This window comes from Rhinoraja longicauda, chromosome 3 (assembly GCF_053455715.1).
Source record: "Rhinoraja longicauda isolate Sanriku21f chromosome 3, sRhiLon1.1, whole genome shotgun sequence".
Taxonomy (NCBI): domain Eukaryota; kingdom Metazoa; phylum Chordata; class Chondrichthyes; order Rajiformes; family Arhynchobatidae; genus Rhinoraja; species Rhinoraja longicauda.
The window spans coordinates 56,513,004-56,532,471 of NC_135955.1; the positions used below are offsets into that span (position 1 = coordinate 56,513,004).

Consider the following 19,468-nt stretch of genomic DNA (forward strand, 5'->3'; position numbering starts at 1 on the left):
ATTTTCGTAGATATCATCATGATTTATGCCGAGGTTTTGCTGTTTATCTTCCTCAGGATAGCCTGGCTAAAGATGAAGAACTTTAACCGCTTATTATAACCTCGATGTTGAAGTATTGCCAGTTGAGCTAATGTACCATATGATTCCTTCTTGCTTATTGTTCTTCCTTTCTCAAGGACATTATGATCCTGAAAGTTAAAACTCTTCACTCAAAGTCTAACCATTACTTGAAAGTGGACTTTCAACTTTAATTTATCTATTTAGAGATCATCATTTCAGCTTGGAAGCTAACAACTACCATCTATTTTATTCCTTTTTGAGATAACGAACTAGAGGTTGATTCATACGACTCCAAAATAAAAGGTGCAGTGCTATTGAAATAACCCAAAGTAGAGGGACATGAGCTTATTGCTATGTGTCTTAGCAGTCGTAAGGAAATGTTACTACACATTTTTTTGGGGGAGTTTTTTCTCCTTATTACTTTTATCCTGAGTAAAACTCTCCCAAATGATGTCCACAATAATGCAATTTGCTATTTGTATAAACCACAATTTTCACTGCATGTATTTTGCTGAAACACACCTGCGGTGAAATTTGTGATTTTTAGTAAGTTATCAAAATGGCGATTTTTATTTACTTATCGGACAAGTCTTATTATACTGCCTGCAAGGCAAACACTCAATGCTACCTGATGCCCCCAACTCATAGGAGCTGCAGAGTCCATAATCTCTGGATTGCCATCATAATTAGTATGTGTGAAGAAACTTGACTTGTCTATCAGAACACTGAAGGATTCGTTCGATGAGAATGACCTGGAAATCCAAGAGCTAATTAATCATAAATGTAATGAACCTACTACACCTCAAAAGAGAAAAAAACAAACCGACTTGGACCTGAAGCCTGAAGTGCAACATAAATATTGTGACTGCAAAAAGCAGATATGGGATGAAAAGAGCACGGAAAATCCAACAACTTGCTGATAACCATGATATGCACAGATTCTTCAGCACTGTCGAAGCCATCCATGGCTTAAACACCCAAGAATGGAGTGAACTTGTCTGCTGGAAGGAACACATACAAGCACTCCTCAACTTTGTCCTTAACATGAATACCCTTCATTGCATTCTACAACAGACTATCTGCTCCAGCCTTGCTTTCACCTCTGACCAACAAGGCCATGTGCCAATTGAAAAACAACAAGGCCTGAGGAGCAGATGGTATCCCTGCTAAAGTTCTAAAGTTTCAATCGTAAATGTAGAAAGAAGGATCTGCAGATCCTGGTTTAAAAAAAAGATCCAAAGTGCTGGAATAACTCAGCGGGTCTGGAAAATCTCTGGACAAAATGCATAGATGTCGTTTTGGGTCAGGACCCTTCTTCAAAAGCCCATAATGGTTGCAAATTTACACACAATCACTCAAGATGGCACAGGAAAAGGTGACAATGAATGCTTCTGTTAACCAGCTGGAATAATCGCAGCATAGGATTTCAAGATGATGGTGATCTTAATCCATCTTTGATCAGAGCTGTCCAAGCATGAGTGTATACTGAAGCAGAGCCTGCAGAACGTCACATATGATTGTCACCACCAACTTGAAAAATGTTAGCCTGCTGAAGCTTACCTCTTTAGAAATATCAATATAGAAACATGATTCACTACACTATATTGGGAACAAAGTTTATGATTAGCAGTCCATCTTGTTCTTATCCTTCAGGGTTTGGTGGAATGCCGGCCCTGCTGTGAACATTCCTACAGCTGCAGTTTACGTAGCCCATCCAGCAGGAACAGCAGGGAGAAATATTTTGGTAAGGAGGTTATAAGTGTATAGAAATGGCTTCGAATCTTACTCAAAATCATCGCACTCAGTAGGTGGGCTTCAGAAACATGCGAGTTCTCCAGCACATAGCAGAAATTCTGCAAATTCGTTTTTGTCCCTTAAATCGTGTGTTCAAAGGAATGGAGTGTTGTGAAAATTTATTTCTATTTTAAATGACCAACAATTTGTCTAAAATGGTTCTCTTAGCAAAGTTCTAAAAGTGATGGGTAAGGATCAATGTTACTCCGTATGCACTGCAAGCATATATTTTTGTGCTAATATCAAAATTTAGTTACTGAAACATTCCAATCCATATTTATGATTTGTACAGTATCTTTCTCACAAACAGTACATTCCATAGGACTTTGCTAATTAATTATATTAATAATTTATTATTGTAATGTGATTTTCAGTCAATTAATTAGAGTCAATGAAATGTACAATGAAGGAAATACATTAAGAAAAAAGGAAAGGTGGAATTCAGGAGATTATTAGTTGAGAAATGTCAGCAGCTGTGTGCAGAATTGTTTACAATTTTCTTTTGGACTCCGAAGCAAGTATAGAAGCCCCAAACTTGCTAGAACACTTCACTAATTATTTTCTGATTGAACTCCAAATTGAACACCTCATGGAAGTTCAGTGCAATTCTGCCAAATGAATCTCTGTTAGTTTTGGAGGAATGCCTGCAAATGACAAAGCAAGCTAATGTAGATTTTGTGAAATTCATCGTGTGACAGAATGTGAGAAGTGTAAATCCTCAGTATTTAGTATCAGCATAATAATTACCAGAAAGTCAATATAGATTGATCTACAATAGGAACATATGTATTTGTCACCTAAGTTAGAGTGTTGGCAGCCATTTCTGGCCTGTTGCTTTCTAATCTTCTGGCCAGTGACAAGTTTCAATACTCTACATATGTTTACAATTTGATGTCCATGTTTTATCTGTAGCCTAACGGAAACAAGTAGGCTATGAATTGTACCTGTAGTGCTTCATTTAGGACATGCTGTTATTTTAAGCAGGTGTAAGTTTAGAGGCAATGAAGAGACTGGAGGACAGGTAATTTCCCATCACCGATAAATGAGTTCAAAGCAGCAGGTGCAATACACTAGAACATCTGATTTCTTTCATTCAAGAAATGACATGAGATGTGGAACACCTAAAGTAGAAACAAAGAACTGCAGATGCTAGTTAATACACAAAAGGACACAAGGTGCTGGGGTAACTCAGTGGGTCAGGCAGCATCCCTGGAGAATATGGATAGGTGACATTTCAGGTTAAGATCCTTCTTCAGACTTTATCAACTTGGCAAAAATATTAATTTTACAATCCGGGTACAATAAAATAGAAAAACAGGAATGTTTTAATTAATTTTTCTTCACTTTAAATTTTACTTTGCAGAATGATAAAATTATTGACCAACAGCTTATTATTGATCAACTCCAAAAAGAACTACAGGTCATTAAATCTGACAAGGTTTCAACTTATAGACATTCAAATGAAGCATCTTTAGCTGTGACCTTAGCAAAAAGACCTCAGAGTGTGCCTTTATCAAAACTTCATCTGAAATTTTTCAACATAATACAGGCCCATCAAGCTGAATCCAGCACAGACTCCAGAAAGGTAATTATTTATGAATATCAAAGTAATATTCAGTATTTTCATGTGATTCTGTGTGTGTTGTATATGTTGGTTATATTCAGCTGAATATAATACAAATATAATATAATATAATACAAAGATTTGTGGGGGAAAAAAACTGCAGATGCTGGTTTAAATCGAATGTAGACACAAAATGCTGGAGTAACTCAGTGGGTCGGGCAGCATCTCGGGAGAGAAGGAATAGGTGACGTTTCGGGTCAAGACCCTTCTTCAGAATGATCAGTCTGAAGAAGGGTCTCGACCCGAAACGTCACCCATTCCTTCTCTCCCGAGATGCTGCCTGACCCGCTGAGTTACTCCAGCATTTTGTGTCTACAAGGATTTGTGGATCACTTTCATTAATTTGTGGTGGTACTCGATGACGATTCTACATCTGGTAACTGTTATTTTTCCCATGAGACTGATCTCAACCTCATTGGGCCTTCCACGCCGATTGGCGGGTCGAATTTGACCATGCGGCCAGGGTTCTGAAACTCCGGCCCAGCCAAAGCAGCAGATTTGTTCCCATAGCCGACTTCATAGCATCAGTTGCAATTAAAACAAAATTAATTTTGTAAAGCTCTTGAAATGGGCAAAACAGCTTCATGTGACTTTGTTGATAAAAAAGGAACCTAACATCGTTCAGATATGCTTCTGTTAATTTTTTTCATTATATACAACATACAACAGTTTGTTGGTACTTTTGAAACTCCTGAGTTTTTCTCAGTGAAAAGGGCATTCAGAAATAGTCATAATTTCTGATCAGCTTGACAATTGGCTCAGCTTAGAGACATTGTTGAACCTCTATTACCATGTCTTAATGAATATTTAACCAAATTGCTGTTCACATATGAATGATGGTGCAAGAGTGATGGTGGGGGGAGATGACAGAAATGGCAGAACTGCAATGGAAGAGAAAGTTGAGTATTGTGATTGCAGGTTGGCACCCATTCCCAAAATAACTTGGAATCCTGTGGCCAAATTCTGTTTCTCTACTTAGCAATATGTTTTCAAAAGTCTGGGCTATTTTTGGGGGACTGTCTGTTAGGTTACTGTGGAACTGGAAAAACTGTTTGGAGCTTCACAAGTTAAGTTGCAATTAATACTAAATTAATTTTGTAAACCTCTTGAAATAGGCAAAACAGCTTCATGTTAGCATTTTAATAAAAAAGGAATTTAATATGCTCCAGTCATGCTGCTGTTAAATTTAACAAATTTACAACAAATTTGAATCTGTTGATCCTAGAATCTAATAGATTGATGTCAATAGAGAAAAATGTTGTATCAATGGATAGATACTTAATTAGGTTTTGGTGAGAAAGCATTATTGTTCATCATTATCTGCATTTAGCCAACTAGCATTGAAAAGTTTAAAGTTGCTAACAAAGGAGAAGGGGTAAAACAACAGAAAACATCTGTAATAAAAAAACAAATTAACTGGAGGAGACACAAGGAACTACAGATGCTTGCATCTTGAGAAGGTCTCCAATATGATGGAGGCAAGGATAGATTGAAATACCGAGATTGTTGTGCCAATTGAAAGAGTATGGTAATCTCAAAAAGTTTCACAAAAGCAAAAAATACTGAAAATACTCGGCAGGTCAGAGTGGACCAGCAGAAGGAAAACAGACTTGACGTGTCAGGTTGGAAGGATCTTTCCGTATAAGCTCGAAAAGATCTAAATATCAGCAAATAAATGAGATCTGAAATACCGGATGAGGAGAGGGGGGTTCTGTGGTTCACCTATCCAGCATTTAAAACTTGAAATTCAGTGTTTCGAGACCTGAAACATGCAAGGTATCTAATTGGAAGATACTTTATTATTGCTTTAATTTGCATTAACCTTTGTTGGAACAGGATCAGAGGCCAAAGAGATTAGAATTAAAGAATGATTGAGAATTAAAGTGACAGGCAACTGGACAATAGACAATAGGTGCAGGCCATTCGGCCCTTCGAGCCAGCACCACCATTCAATGTGATCATGGCTGATCATTCTCAATCAGTACCCCATTCCTGCCTTCTCCCCATACCCCCTGACTCCGCTATCCTTAAGAGCTCTATCTAGCTCTCGCTTGAAAGCATGCAGAGAACTGGCCTCCACTGCCTTCTGAGGCAGAGAATTCCACAGATTTACAACTCTCTGACTGAAAAAGTTTTTTCCTCTGTTCTAAATGGCCTACCCCTTATTCTTAAACTGTGGCCCCCGGTTCTGGACTCCCCCAACATTGGGAACATGTTTCCTGCCTCTAACGTGTCCAACCCCTTAATAATCTTATATGATTCAATAAGATCCCCTCTCATCTAAATTCCAGTGTATACAAGCCTAGTTGCTCCAGTCTTTCAACATATGACAGTCCCGCCATTCCGGGAATTAACCTAGTAAACCTATGCTGCACGCCCTCAATAGCAAGAATATCCTTCCTCAAATTGGGAGACCAAAACTGCACACAGTACTCAAAACTGCAAACAGCACCAGGGCACCCAGATCTCGTTGTACGTCCCCTTTTCCTAACTTGACACAATTCAGATAATAATCTGCCTTCCTATTCTTACCACCAAAGTGGATAACCTCACACTTATCCACATTAAACTGCATCTGCCATGCATCCTCCCACTCACACAGCCTGTCCAAGTCACCCTGCAACTTCATAACATCTTCCTCACAGTTCACACTGCCACCCAGCTTTGTGTCATCTGAAAATTTGCTAATGTTACTTTTAATCCCTTCATCCAAGTCATTAATGTATATTGTAAATAGCTGCGGTCCCAGCACCGAGCCTTACGGTACCCCACTAGAAACTGCCTGCCATTCTGAAAGGGACCCATTTATCCCCACTCTTTGCTTTCTGTCTGCCAACCAATTTTCTATCCATGTCAGTACCCTACCCCCAATACCATGTGCTCTAATTTTGCACCCTAATCTCCTATGTGGGACCTTGTTGAAGGCTTTCTGAAAGTCAAGGTACACTACATCCACCGGCACTTCCCTGTCCATTTTCCTAGTTACATCCTCAAAAAATTCCAGAAGATTAGTCAAGCATGATTTCCCCTTCGTAAATCCATGCTGACTCGGAACGATCCTGTTACTGCTATCCAAATGCTCCGCAATTTCGTCTTTTATTATTGACTCCAGCATCTTCCCCACCACTGATGGAAGTTCAGGGTCATCTCCACCATTTGAATGGAGGGGATCTGCCAAGCGATTTCCCCCCAATGGATTTCTAGACATTGGATTTCCCCAAATGTTCCCCCAAAAATGTTATAATTGCTACTTCACAGGAATGGGATGTTTAGATTCCCAGTCAATGGGAAGGTAGGAGAGAAGGTAGTTATTTATTTTTGGTTTATTTTAGTCTCTAACACCTGCAAAATAAATAGAATCTGTAAACGGATGTAACTAAAAATGTTGTATTGTTGGACAGGTGCACACAAGCCCACCTTCAAATGCCCTGAACAGGGTGATGGCAGAGTTTCGAACACGCACTCAGATGTTACTGGAGCACCATGAGCATGACGAGGCTCTTCATAAATTAGCTGATGGTAGCAATGATGTGGAAATAGAAGGGAAAGAAAATATTAATGCTCAGCCTTCCAGGTATGAAAAGTCTTAATTTTGCAATTTAGTTAAATTTCTTATTGTATACGATTTTCATTTAAGACTGCTTCATGCCTCTGTCATTCAAAAAAATCATGGTTCAATCTCATTGCAACCTCAATGCCACATCTCTGCATACTCATGACAATCATTCATCCCTTTGCTTATCATTTAATTTATCCATTCTGCCTCAAAGATTTTGTTACTGGTACTCTGAGGAAAAAAGTTCCAAAGATTCAAAATCCTCTGATAGAAAAAAATCTGCCCCATCTCTGTCTTAAATGGGTTAACCTATAGTTTTAAACAGTAATCCCATGTTCTGGACTTTTCCCCAAGAGTCCTCTATTAATCTACTTTTTCAAGGCCCTTTGTTTCAATTTAAATATTAAATATGTCATTTTCAAATAGGTATAATTTTAAAGGTCATTTTGGAGCACCAGTAAAACTAAAGGAAGGTAAGAATATGAACCCATACTTAAGATATTAGGCAGAGAACACATTTTTAGTGTCTAAAGGTGTCAAATAGAAGGCTGCCACTCTCTTACTCTTTTTTGACATAATTTGTCGGAAAATTACATGATCACTGCCAAAAATAGCATGTGGTTATAAATACAAATTGCAATGAATTTACTGCACTAGATTTAAAGCATGACTTGAAGCGGGTTCTGTTCAAAAGAACATTGGAGATGTCTCCAAATTCAGCTCAATAATAGGAGTTTGAAGAGACTTCTAGAATTAGGCTGGAGACACGAGGAACTACAAATATTGGAATCTTGAGCAAATCACAAAGTACTGGAGTAACTCAGTGGGTCAGGCAGTATCTTTGTAGGGAATGGATAGGTGACATTTTGGGTCAGGTCCCTTCTTCGGAACTAAGCTGGTTCTTTTAGGCACAAGCACAAACAGAAAAAGGATAGATGTCAACCTTTTTATGCTGTATTAGATAGTTACGGAGGAACTGACCACCCTACCCCAATGTAAGTAGAAAATAATTCTATATGTTTTCTGAAAGATGTTTTCAAACATTTAATATTGAGTCACTACAGTAAAGAATTGACGGTGATTTTTTAAAATAGTTAATTTTTATGATGAAATTAGTCCTCAAAGGTAATGTTCAATAATACAGTTAACCACCTTAAACACATTCACCAATGAGCAAATCTTTACAGAAAAATTGATAATAAATGTATCTAAAATCTAAGGACTTAAAGCAGTCAGCAATGCCAAGAATTTCTAATTCTAACACAAAATGGTTTGAATACCATGTGCATTAGAGTTTCAATACTGTATGGTACAAAATTTCAATGCTAATTCCTGTGTTTTCACTTTGAAGTCTTGTAGACATTGCCTGAAGATGGGTCTCAACAGCCTAATCGCCTGTAGTCGCCTAAAAAATGGCCTAAGTGGGACAGGGACTTTAGACTTTTTCTGATATAGAATGAATCAATATAATTTGTTTCCTTGTAGCATATTATTACAAAATGAATGGGAAATAAAACTAAATTGTGGTTATATCTAAAATAATTTTATTCTCTAGTAGGCTTTTAAAAAATCGGACGTGGACTCAGAAGCAAGCCTGTGTGATGAGTAGCACAAAGTTTTTAAAAAAAGACTTTGTGGACTATCAAGAACAAGATGACAATGAAACATACTTTGAGTCACAGAAAGGTACATGGAGAGTTTGACAAAAAAAGAATGCACTAATGAATTTAAACTGTCTAAAAGCTATAGGCGATGACTAGAATGAGGGATGGAATATAATTCAACCATTATTAAGGTTGAGAAACAGAATAAATTCATGCTTTTTTGCTGCATCAGCAATTTTGTTCATTTTTTAATTTGCTGATTGTGCTATTTCAGTCAAACAAAGGGTAGCAATAAAGGAAATATGCAGTGTTCTTTAGTTTATCTGGTATCCATGCATCCAGAATTACCATGCAACTGGCAAAAAATTATCTTTAAGGTTACAGTGAATTTTATTTCATGTGTTTTGCAAAATAAGTGTAAATGGGCATTTATAGTTAGCAGCACCAGCCTCTTTAAAGATTTGACACTTCATAACCATATAACCATATAACAACTACAGCACGGAAACAGGCCCGTTCGGCCCTACCAGTCCACGCCGACCACTCTCCACGTCTCATCTACCTGCACTCAGACCATAACCCTCTAATCCCCTCTTATCCATATACCTATCCAATTTACTCTTAAATAATAAAATCGAGCCTGCCTCCACCACTTCCACCGGAAGCCCATTCCATACAGCCACCACCCTCTGAGTAAAGAAGTTACCCCTCATGTTACCCCTAAACTTTTGTCCCTCAATTCTGAAGCTATGTCCCCTTGTTGGAATCTTCCCCACTCTCAAAGGGAAAAGCCTACCCACGTCAACTCTGTCCGTCCCTCTCAAAATTTTAAAAACCTCTATCAAGTCCCCCCTCAACCTTCTACGCTCCAAAGAATAAAGACCCAACCTGTTCAACCTCTCTCTGTAGCTTAAGTGCTGAAACCCAGGCAACATTCTAGTAAATCTCCTCTGTACCCTCTCCATTTTGTCGACATCCTTCCTATAATTTGGCGACCAGAACTGCACACCATACTCCAGATTCGGCCTCACCAATGCCCTGTACAATTTTAACATTACATCCCAACTTCTATACTCGATGCTCTGATTTATAAAGGCAAGCATACCAAACGCCTTCTTCACCACCCTATCCACATGAGATTCCACCTTCAGGGAACAATGCACAGTTATTCCCAGATCCCTCTGTTCCACTGCATTCCTCAATTCCCTACCATTTACCCTGTACGTCCTATTTTGATTTGTCCTACCAAAATGCAGCACCTCACACTTATCAGCATTAAACTCCATCTGCCATCTTTCAGCCCACCCTTCCAAAAGGCCCAAGTCTCTCTGTAGACTTTGAAAATCTACTTCATTATTAACTACACCACCTATCTTCGTATCATCTGAATATTTACTAATCCAATTTACCACACCATCATCCAGATCATTAATGTAAATGACAAACAACAGTGGACCCAACACAGATCCTTGGGGTACTCCACTAGACACTGGCCTCCAACCTGACATACAATTGTCAACCATTACCCTCTGGTATCTCCCATTCAGCCATTGTTGAATCCATCTTGCAACCTCACTATTAATACCCAACGATTTAACCTTCTTAATCAACCTTCCATGTGGAACCTTGTCAAATGCCTTACTGAAGTCCATATAGACAACATCCACAGCCTTGCCCTTATCAATTTCCCTGGTAACCTCTTCATGTGGCAGCAAGAACAGTCAGTCATTACTTTTGCAGTATTTTATATTGATATTCCTTGCTTAGAATATTCCTTATATAGAATTGTAGTGATAAACATTGTTATTTTAATGGGTAAGATGGCATATAGTTTGGCAATTTATTTTAAAGTTTATGCATAGAATATTAGTGTGTGAAATATGTAAAAAGCACCTTCTTTGAGAATTATGAAGCAATCCATTTTAAATCCAAGAAAGGCACTTCTAAGTATTTCTTAATGGCAAGTGACTAGGAACTATGGAAGAGCATGAGAATGTAATGTTCAAATATAAAACCATGAATAGCCATTTCATATATAAAAGAGCAAAATGAAAGAATCATTACAACATAGGAGGCCATTCAACTCACTGTATTCATTTTTTGTAGCCTAGTCAGTCCCATTCCCTCATTCTTTCCCTGCAGCCCTGCAACTTATTTTCCTTGATGTATCTACCTTTTAAAACAACTGATTGACTATGTTTCATCACACTTGTAGACATGGAGTTTTTGAAATAAGAAAATAGCTGCAGATACTGGTACAAATCGAAGGTATTTATTCACAAAATGCTGGAGTAACTGCTGGAGGTCAGGCAGCATCTCAGGAGAGAAGGAATGGGTGACGTTTCGGGTCGAGACCCTTCTTCAGCTCTCTGTAAAATAATAGTTTTGTTTTTCATCCACTTTATATCCTCCATCATTTTATATTACACTGTAGGAAGATATTCTTTTAGTTTCTTGTTTAATCCCTTGGCAATGAGAATAATTTACTTCCACGCTAGTTTTGTGAATTCTGAGGTGGTTACGGTGTTATATTCAGCGGATTTTTAGCATTGAAGTTAACAGATTTTCCTTCCAGGGATACATAACACATAGATTAATAAATGGAGTTAAATACAATCATCATGAACTAATGGATTGGTAAAACAGACTTGAGAGCTGAATCGCCTTATTTTTTAAAGGGTTTTTGATGTTATGTTCCAAGCAGCAAGTTTCCAAATTCATGCCATGTAACACTTTGGTTATCCACTGAGATATGCAAAGGAAGCAGATTAGAATTCTTTCTTCATTTCAAGAGAAGTAGTGAAGTACTATGCTCCAGCCAGCTTAGTTGAGTTTGGAACATTATAGGAAATAACTTTCTCAGCATTGGAAGCAGATTAGAACTCTTTCTTCATTTCAAGAGAAGTAGTGAAGTACTATCCTCCAGCCAGCTCAGTTGAGTTTGGAACATTATAGGAAATAACTGTCTCAGCATTGTTGCAACAATAAATAGTTAACAAGTACCAGAAGGAAAAGTTCAAAAGAACTTTGATGACTCTAACTGTCCATTGAACTAACTCTGCTAGTTATGTTTGGCATAAAGTATTGTTATTTTCTATTTCTCTTTTTATATGAATACGTAGTCTTACAAAAGAATTCCTCCTCTGAGACTGACCGTTTGCGTGAAAGCCAAGTATTAAACATGAAGAAATTGAAGACCGTAGATATGGATGTGGCTCATTCTAAGCATAAAATAAGAGAACTTGCCATCAACATCCGCATGAAGGAAGAGCTCATCAAAGAATTGGTTAAAACAGGTTTGAAATTATCAAAATATAAAGATAATAGATTGCCTGAATAACAATACGTATCTTAATATCAAAGTATCCATAATAGTTTTTTGTGCCTTTTTGTCAACATAAGTAATGGGTAATCTTCATTCACCTTATACCTTTTTCTTAGAAAATAAGATGAATTAATTCAAAGCACCACAAATATATATTCCTTTCAAGTTATATTAACAATTTATTGTTGAGTTCTTTTTGTAATCCAGTTGAATTAAATAATTGAAGCACAGTTGTTAATTCTACTTAAATCATTATACATTTTACATACACACACAGATGTTTAAAAATAACCAATAATGAAAGCTTTTATACAGGATCGGAATGAGGGAAATGTAGGCATAGAGGGTGCAGTCTGCCATCTTGTCAGGAAATCGATTATTGGATTATGGGCATAATTTTAATGTGAACACAAATAACATTATACATAACAGTGGAACGTGACTAAAGAAGTGTTGATTTTTTTTTCAGTGCATTAGGTTTTCCTACTTAATTACAGAGGCACAGAAATGTAAAATGAAATGCGCTTTCATTTTTGAGATGACAATGGAGAAAATATTGATCTTACTAAAATTCTCTTTTGTTGCTTTTTCCATAGACTGATTTTACCACTAATGATTTTTATAATCACCTTATTTATCTATCTATTTATTTTGTTCAAACAGGTAAAGATGCTCAAGCTGTGAACCGACAGTATTATCAAAAGATTACTCAGTTGGAACAAGAAGCTGACCAGGCGAAGACTGAGCTCACTGAAGCTCAGAAACAACTACAGGAACTCGAGAACAAAGAGCTCAGGGACGCTGCAGAGAAAGTAAAGTTGCAGAAGGAATTTCGCAAGAAAATGGAATGTGCCAAAGTTAAAGTACAGGTATATAGACTGCTAAAGTATTAAACCACTCAAAATACATTAACTAAATGTAAAAATAACTTTATAATTTGATCAATATTTTTCAAAATAAGAACTTCCTAAGAGTGAAGAGAAGGAGGAGACAAATGATCAGGGATGGAAAAAGAAGCAAAAAGCAAAAAACTACAGGTGCTTGAGATTTGAAATGAAATCTGGCCTGATGCACGTTTACTTGATCTCTCCATTAATGTTATCTGATCAGGCAGCATCAACAGAGAGACCAAGTAAAAGTTCAATGATCTTTCGGCAGATTTAATTGAGGGTATCAACCTCAAAGATTATAGGCCGCTGAGTATTTCTAGCATTTTCTATAATTATTCAACGGCTGCAAATTCTGATGGAGGTACATCTCGGTTGAAGAAATAGGAAATTCCTGGGATGGCAGGACTTTCATATGAAGAAAGACTGGATAGACTCGGCTTGTACTCGCTGGAATTTAGAAGATTGAGGGGGGATCTTATAGAAACTTACAAAATTCTTAAGGGGTTGGACAGGCTAGATGCAGGAAGATTGTTCCCGATGTTGGGGAAGTCCAGAACAAGGGGTCACAGTTTAAGGATAAGGGGGAAGTCTTTTAGGACCGAGATAAGAACGTTTTTTTTCACACAGAGAGTGGTGAATCTGTGGAATTCTCTGCCACAGAAGGTAGTTGAGGCCAGTTCATTGGCTATATTTAAGAGGGAGTTAGATGTGGCCCTTGTGGCTAAAGGGATCAGGGGGTATGGAGAGGGCAGGTATGGGATACTGAGTTGGATGATCAGCCATGATCATATTGAATGGCGGTGCAGGCTCGAAGGGCCGAATGACCTACTCCTGCACCTATTTTCTATGTTTTTATGAAATATCAGAAGCAGGAGTGTGGAAGGTTGCGTTATTAGAATAGATGCAACAAAGGAGGAGAAACTGGAAGAATGGAATAGTTCTGCTGAAATCATGATAATTAAGAAAGCTAAAGGAGGAAGTAAGTTTACAGTCATTGGTTGACAACTTGTTAGTGTACTGAAGATTGAGAGCTTGAGACTCGTGAACATCCCCTTCCCAATGAAGCCAGAGCCTAGCATGTCATGAACTGCTCTCAGTATTCTGGTTTACTTGGGCTGAATAGAATTGCCAGTTCAAAAAGGAAATTTGGTGGTGACAGGTACTGCTGCAATGGCCAACAAAAGCACAATGAAGCATATTGTCATCTTCCCTTAGACCTTGCAAAAGAAAGAGCGAGAAACGAAGAAGCTGTATTCTATGTCAACACAGAGTGAGAAACGATTGGCCCAATTGAGCCAGAATGTAGAAAACATGAAACAACAACAACAGCTACTCCAGAAAAAACTGCAAAAAGAAAGTGAAAAGAAAAGAAAACTGGAAACTGAGATTCAAAGCGATCAACAACGAATCAAAGTAAGACATACGTGTGAAGTTATAGCTTGCTGGTATTTGGAGCATCACTGGTATACGCTTTCTTTAAAGAACAATGCAGTTTTTATTCCATTGATCAAGTGCACATATGCTGAACAAGCATTTACAATAAAGTACTTTGGGTATAATGCAGACCTCCCAACCCTTCCGAATTTGGCGGAAAGTTTCAGCTTTCTTATTTCATTTCCGCCATTCCGATTTCGCCTCACATTTTTCCGCAAAACACATGCCTCGATCCTCTCCCCGCCTCTCGCTGGCCTCGCCCTGCCTTGCCTCTTGCCGGCCTCTTGCTGGCCTTGCCTTGCCTCACCCCTCGCTGCCGATCAGCGCTGCACGCACTGGGCACAGGTAAGTTGCTTTCGCCGCCAAAGAGTCCGCAAATCGGTAGCGTGAGACCCGTTGATGTCGAGAGGTGATGGGGTGGGTGAAATGGGGGATTGGGGATGGGGGCAGTGGGAGGGGAGGGGGGAGTGAGGGTCGGGGGGGTGGGGGTGGGGGGAGAGGGGGGTGGGGGAGAGGTAGGGGGAAAGGGGAGGGAGGGAGTTGGGGGGAGGGGAGCAGGAATGGGGGGTTAGGGGGGAGTGGGGGTGGGGGGAGGGGAGTAGGAGGGGGCTGGGGGGACATGGACCATTGATTTGTGAATATACTCATGATGGACTTATATGTACAATGTCAGGCCTAAGAACTACAGACTTGGAAACAAAGGTTGTTTTCACACATGAATGTAGCACAACGCTTATGCGCATTTGGCGTGCATACTTTTTTTTTGCTGAATAGTTGCATTACACGCCATATTATGAATTTTGATGTATAATTCTGAATTTTGATGTATAATTCTGAATTTCCGACATCAAAATTATGAATTTGTAAAATCAAATGTTGGGAGGTCTGTATAATGGGTAAATTACTGTCTTCATATGTAAGCACATTCTGATTTTTTGAACAGTTAAGAATACACTAATCGTCTAATAAAAATATTCGAATTAATTGACAAATCTGGTTGATGAGAAAATAGTGGACCATTTTAAACATATAGACATGTGCAGGAACAACCCTCCATTTGGCTGGTGCAAGCTTGGCTAGCTGATAATTCGCCAAACATGCCCTCTTTAATATTGAACATGTCAAGCAAGGAACTATGGTGAAAATGTGAACTGTTGTGAATGTTGTGGAGAAAAGGTGGGAGGTGGATTGTGACAGAGAGAACAAATAGGGAAAGTTTTCCAAATTGACCTTTCATCAGTTTTGGTGAATGGATCTGAAACATTACCTGTTTCTTTTTCCACAGGTACTGTCCGATCTGCTGAATATTTCCAACAATTTCTGTTTTTATTTCTTTTATAATTGGATGCTTAGTGCTGGCTATCATGGCCTGCCTTCAGAATTGAAGCCCCTAAATGTACTTAACTTTTTCCAAAATTAAATATGTTCAGTAATTTCTGGATACAGGTTGCATGTCTTGACAATTGGATGTAGACCATACCTCAATTCATTCTCCTCTTCTTTCTCCACCTACCCAGGCCCAGTTTTTGTGTTCAAAAGTCCATTCCTTCATAATAAATTCCTTCATAATAAACTAGAAGGTTTATGATTATTATCTTTAATGTTTGTATATGATGCTTAGCAACAAATATCATTGGAATTTCAGCTAACAAAATCTGTACTTTGCAATGATTCATATTATGAAAAGAAATGTGTCAGAATATTTGGTACCAATATTAGGATATTGATTTTCTGATCCAAATTTAAAAAAATTTAAAAAAAATCTAATGTAGGCATGAAATACCTTCTGAAATAATAAGAATTTAAAGATTTCCATGTTTAAATATGATAGGAGCTGGAATTAAAGCATGAGCAACAGCAGAAAATCCTGAAAAGAAAAACTGAAGAGATTACCCATCTGAAGAAAATGAATTACTTACATATTAGTACACAGGACCAGCAGGTATGCTTTCCTATATTATGTTTAGACTTTTGACTTTAGAGATACAGCCTGAAAGAGGACATTTGGCACACCGAGTCCACATCGACCAGCGATCACCCCATACATGAGCACTCGGTACAATTTACAGAAGCCAATTAACTTACAAGCCTGTACAACTTTGGAGTGTGGGAGGAAATTTGAGCACCCAGAGAAAATCCACGCGGTCACAGGGAGAACGTACAAACTCCATAGACAGCACCCATAATCAGCATTGAACCCAGGTTTCTTGCGCTGTAAGGCAGCAACACTACCGCTGCATCTCTGTGCCTCCCATTTCTTCTCAACAATTTTTTTTACCTCTCCTGTGGATCAAAATTAACTCCTGATTTGGAGTTGTTTGAATTACATTACTATTCTGACACACACACAATGTTGCAAGTTAATACAGGCAGCAAATTTTCTAACACTGCCATTTTTCTTTTGTACCTTGATGTATTTTTTATTATAGACAATAGACAATAGACAATAGACAATAGGTGCAGGAGTAGACCATTCAGCCCTTCGAGCCAGCACCGCCATTCAATGCGATCATGGCTGATCACTCTCAATCAGTACCCCGTTCCTGCCTTCTCCCCATACCCCCTCACTCCGCTATCCTTAAGAGCTCTATCCAGCTCTCTCTTGAAAGCATCCAACGAACTGGCCTCCACTGCCTTCTGAGGCAGAGAATTCCACACCTTCACCACCCTCTGACTGAAAAAGTTCTTCCTCATCTCCGTTCTAAATGGCCTACCCCTTATTCTTAAACTGTGGCCCCTTGTTCTGGACTCCCCCAACATTGGGAACATGTTATCTGCCTCTAATGTGTCCAATCCCCTAATTATCTTATATGTTTCAATAAGATCCCCCCCTCATCCTTCTAAATTCCAGTGTATACAAGCCCAATCGCTCCAGCCTTTCAACATACGACAGTCCCGCCATTCCGGGAATTAACCTAGTGAACCTACGCTGCACGCCCTCCATAGCAAGAATATCCTTCCTCAAATTTGGAGACCAAAACTGCACACAGTACTCCAGGTGCGGTCTCACCAGGGCCCGGTACAACTGTAGAAGGACCTCTTTGCTCCTATACTCAACTCCTCTTGTTACGAAGGCCAACATTCCATTGGCTTTCTTCATTGCCTGCTGTACCTGCATGCTTCCTTTCATTGACTGATGCACTAGGACACCCAGATCTCGTTGAACTCCCCCTCCTCCTAACTTGACACCATTCAGATAATAATCTGCCTTTCTATTCTTACTTCCAAAGTGAATAACCTCACACTTATCTACGTTAAACTGCATCTGCCATGTATCCGCCCACTCACGCAACCTGTCCAAGTCACCCTGCAGCCTTATTGCATCTTCCTCACAATTCACACTACCCCCCAACTTAGTATCATCTGCAAATTTGCTAATGGTACTTTTAATCCCTTCGTCTAAGTCATTAATGTATATCGTAAATAGCTGGGGTCCCAGCACCGAACCTTGCGGTACCCCACTGGTCACTGCCTGCCATTCCGAAAGGGACCCATTTATCCCCACTCTTTGCTTTCTGTCTGTCAACCAATTTTCTATCCATGTCAGTACCCTACCCCCAATACCATGTGCCCTAATTTTGCCCACTAATCTCCTATGTGGGACCTTGTCGAAGGCTTTCTGAAAGTCGAGGTACACCACATCCACTGACTCTCCCTTGTCAATTTTCCTAGTTACATCCTCAAAAAATTCCAGTAGATTTGTCAAGCATGATTTCCCCTTCGTAAATCCATGCTGACTCGGAATGATCCCGTTACTGCTATCCAAATGCTCAGCAATTTCGTCTTTTATAATTGACTCCAGCATCTTCCCCACCACTGATGTCAGACTAACTGGTCTATAATTACCCGTTTTCTCTCTCCCTCCTTTCTTAAAAAGTGGGATAACATTTGCTATCCTCCAATCCACAGGAACTGATCCTGAATCTATAGAACATTGAAAAATGATCTCCAATGCTTCCACTATTTCTAGAGCCACCTCCTTAAGTACTCTGGGATGCAGACCATCAGGCCCTGGGGATTTATCAGCCTTCAGTCCCATCAGTCTACCCAAAACCATTTCCTGCCTAATGTGGATTTCCTTCAGTTCCTCCATCACCCTAGGTTCTCCGGCCCCTAGAACATTTGGGAGATTGTGTGTATCTTCCTCAGTGAGGATTATATATTTGTTTTTATTTTTAGAGGATTGATGAGCAACGTAAATGGTTGGATGAGGAAGTGGAAAAGGTTCTGCACCAAAGACAAGCTTTAGCTGAGTTGGAAGAGGATTTGCGAAAAAGGGAAGTTATTGTAGACAAAAAGGAGGCACTATTGCAGGAGAAAAGCCAATTAGAAATCAAAAAGTTACGTTCCAGCCAGGTAAGAATGTATGTTCCTGCTAACTTATTATATTTTGGATCTCCCTATATGAACTGGCGAGAAATGCATGCAAAATTTTGCAACCAAATAATATTCTCATTATGGAGAAAACCACATTTCCATCCCAAACGAAACATTTCAGATCTGTAGATGCAGGTAAAAATTTAACTCAGCTGCAAAAGGGATACAAAAACTTCAGAGCCCTTTTTTTTACCTTTGCTCTTATCTTTTTTTTACTACAGTATTTTCTGTTTGATATCATACGTACATTTATGGAGGATTGGCTCGTGCTACATTAATACCATGAGGTGGAACATTTCTGTCTTGTGCCACTATGCCATGTTACTGTTTTTGCACAATCATTCTTAATTGTGCAATTTGTAAGGCCAAGAGCAAAGGTTTTGCCCAGAAAGAGTGGTAAATCAGGAGATGGGTTATTTCAGCTTGTTTTTGCAGATCAGGAGAACTATAGCAATGACCAAGGAATATATTATCTACCTGTATTTGGTCTGAAGTATAACTACTGTTGATCAGAAGACATCTTGTTCTTTTTGGTGTATTGAAATAAAATCTATAAAGCCTCAGCAAAGACATTATGTTACTACCTAATATATCTGATAAAGCAAATGGACCAAGAAATTTAAGACTCTTTTGAATAGTTGTGTATGATTAATTATGTACTTACTATTTTGAAATGCAAGTAGTTCTGTTCTATAATGGTTACATAATGCGAATTGGGTTTAACACAAGTGATAGAAACATAGAAAAATAGGTGCAGGATTGGGCCATTCGGCCCTTCGAGCCGGCACTGCCATTCAATATGAT

At 38.8% G+C, this 19,468-nt stretch overlaps 1 protein-coding gene across 2 annotated transcripts in view; it reads left to right on the forward strand.

Annotated features, from left to right (window-relative positions):
• LOC144592019 (kinesin-like protein KIF27) overlaps window positions 1-19,468 on the forward strand; it is a 48,762-nt gene that overhangs the window by 15,118 nt on the left and 14,176 nt on the right. Inside the window, exons 6-13 of one of the 2 annotated variants that reach the window (XM_078396186.1) lie at window positions 3,218-3,439; window positions 6,880-7,052; window positions 8,590-8,720; window positions 11,761-11,934; window positions 12,627-12,832; window positions 14,069-14,266; window positions 16,119-16,229; window positions 18,467-18,643. In XM_078396186.1, coding sequence (XP_078252312.1) covers window positions 3,218-3,439; window positions 6,880-7,052; window positions 8,590-8,720; window positions 11,761-11,934; window positions 12,627-12,832; window positions 14,069-14,266; window positions 16,119-16,229; window positions 18,467-18,643 — 1,392 coding nt within the window. The remainder of the gene's footprint in view (window positions 1-3,217; window positions 3,440-6,879; window positions 7,053-8,589; window positions 8,721-11,760; window positions 11,935-12,626; window positions 12,833-14,068; window positions 14,267-16,118; window positions 16,230-18,466; window positions 18,644-19,468) is intronic. The other variant, XM_078396187.1, reaches the window with a different exon arrangement.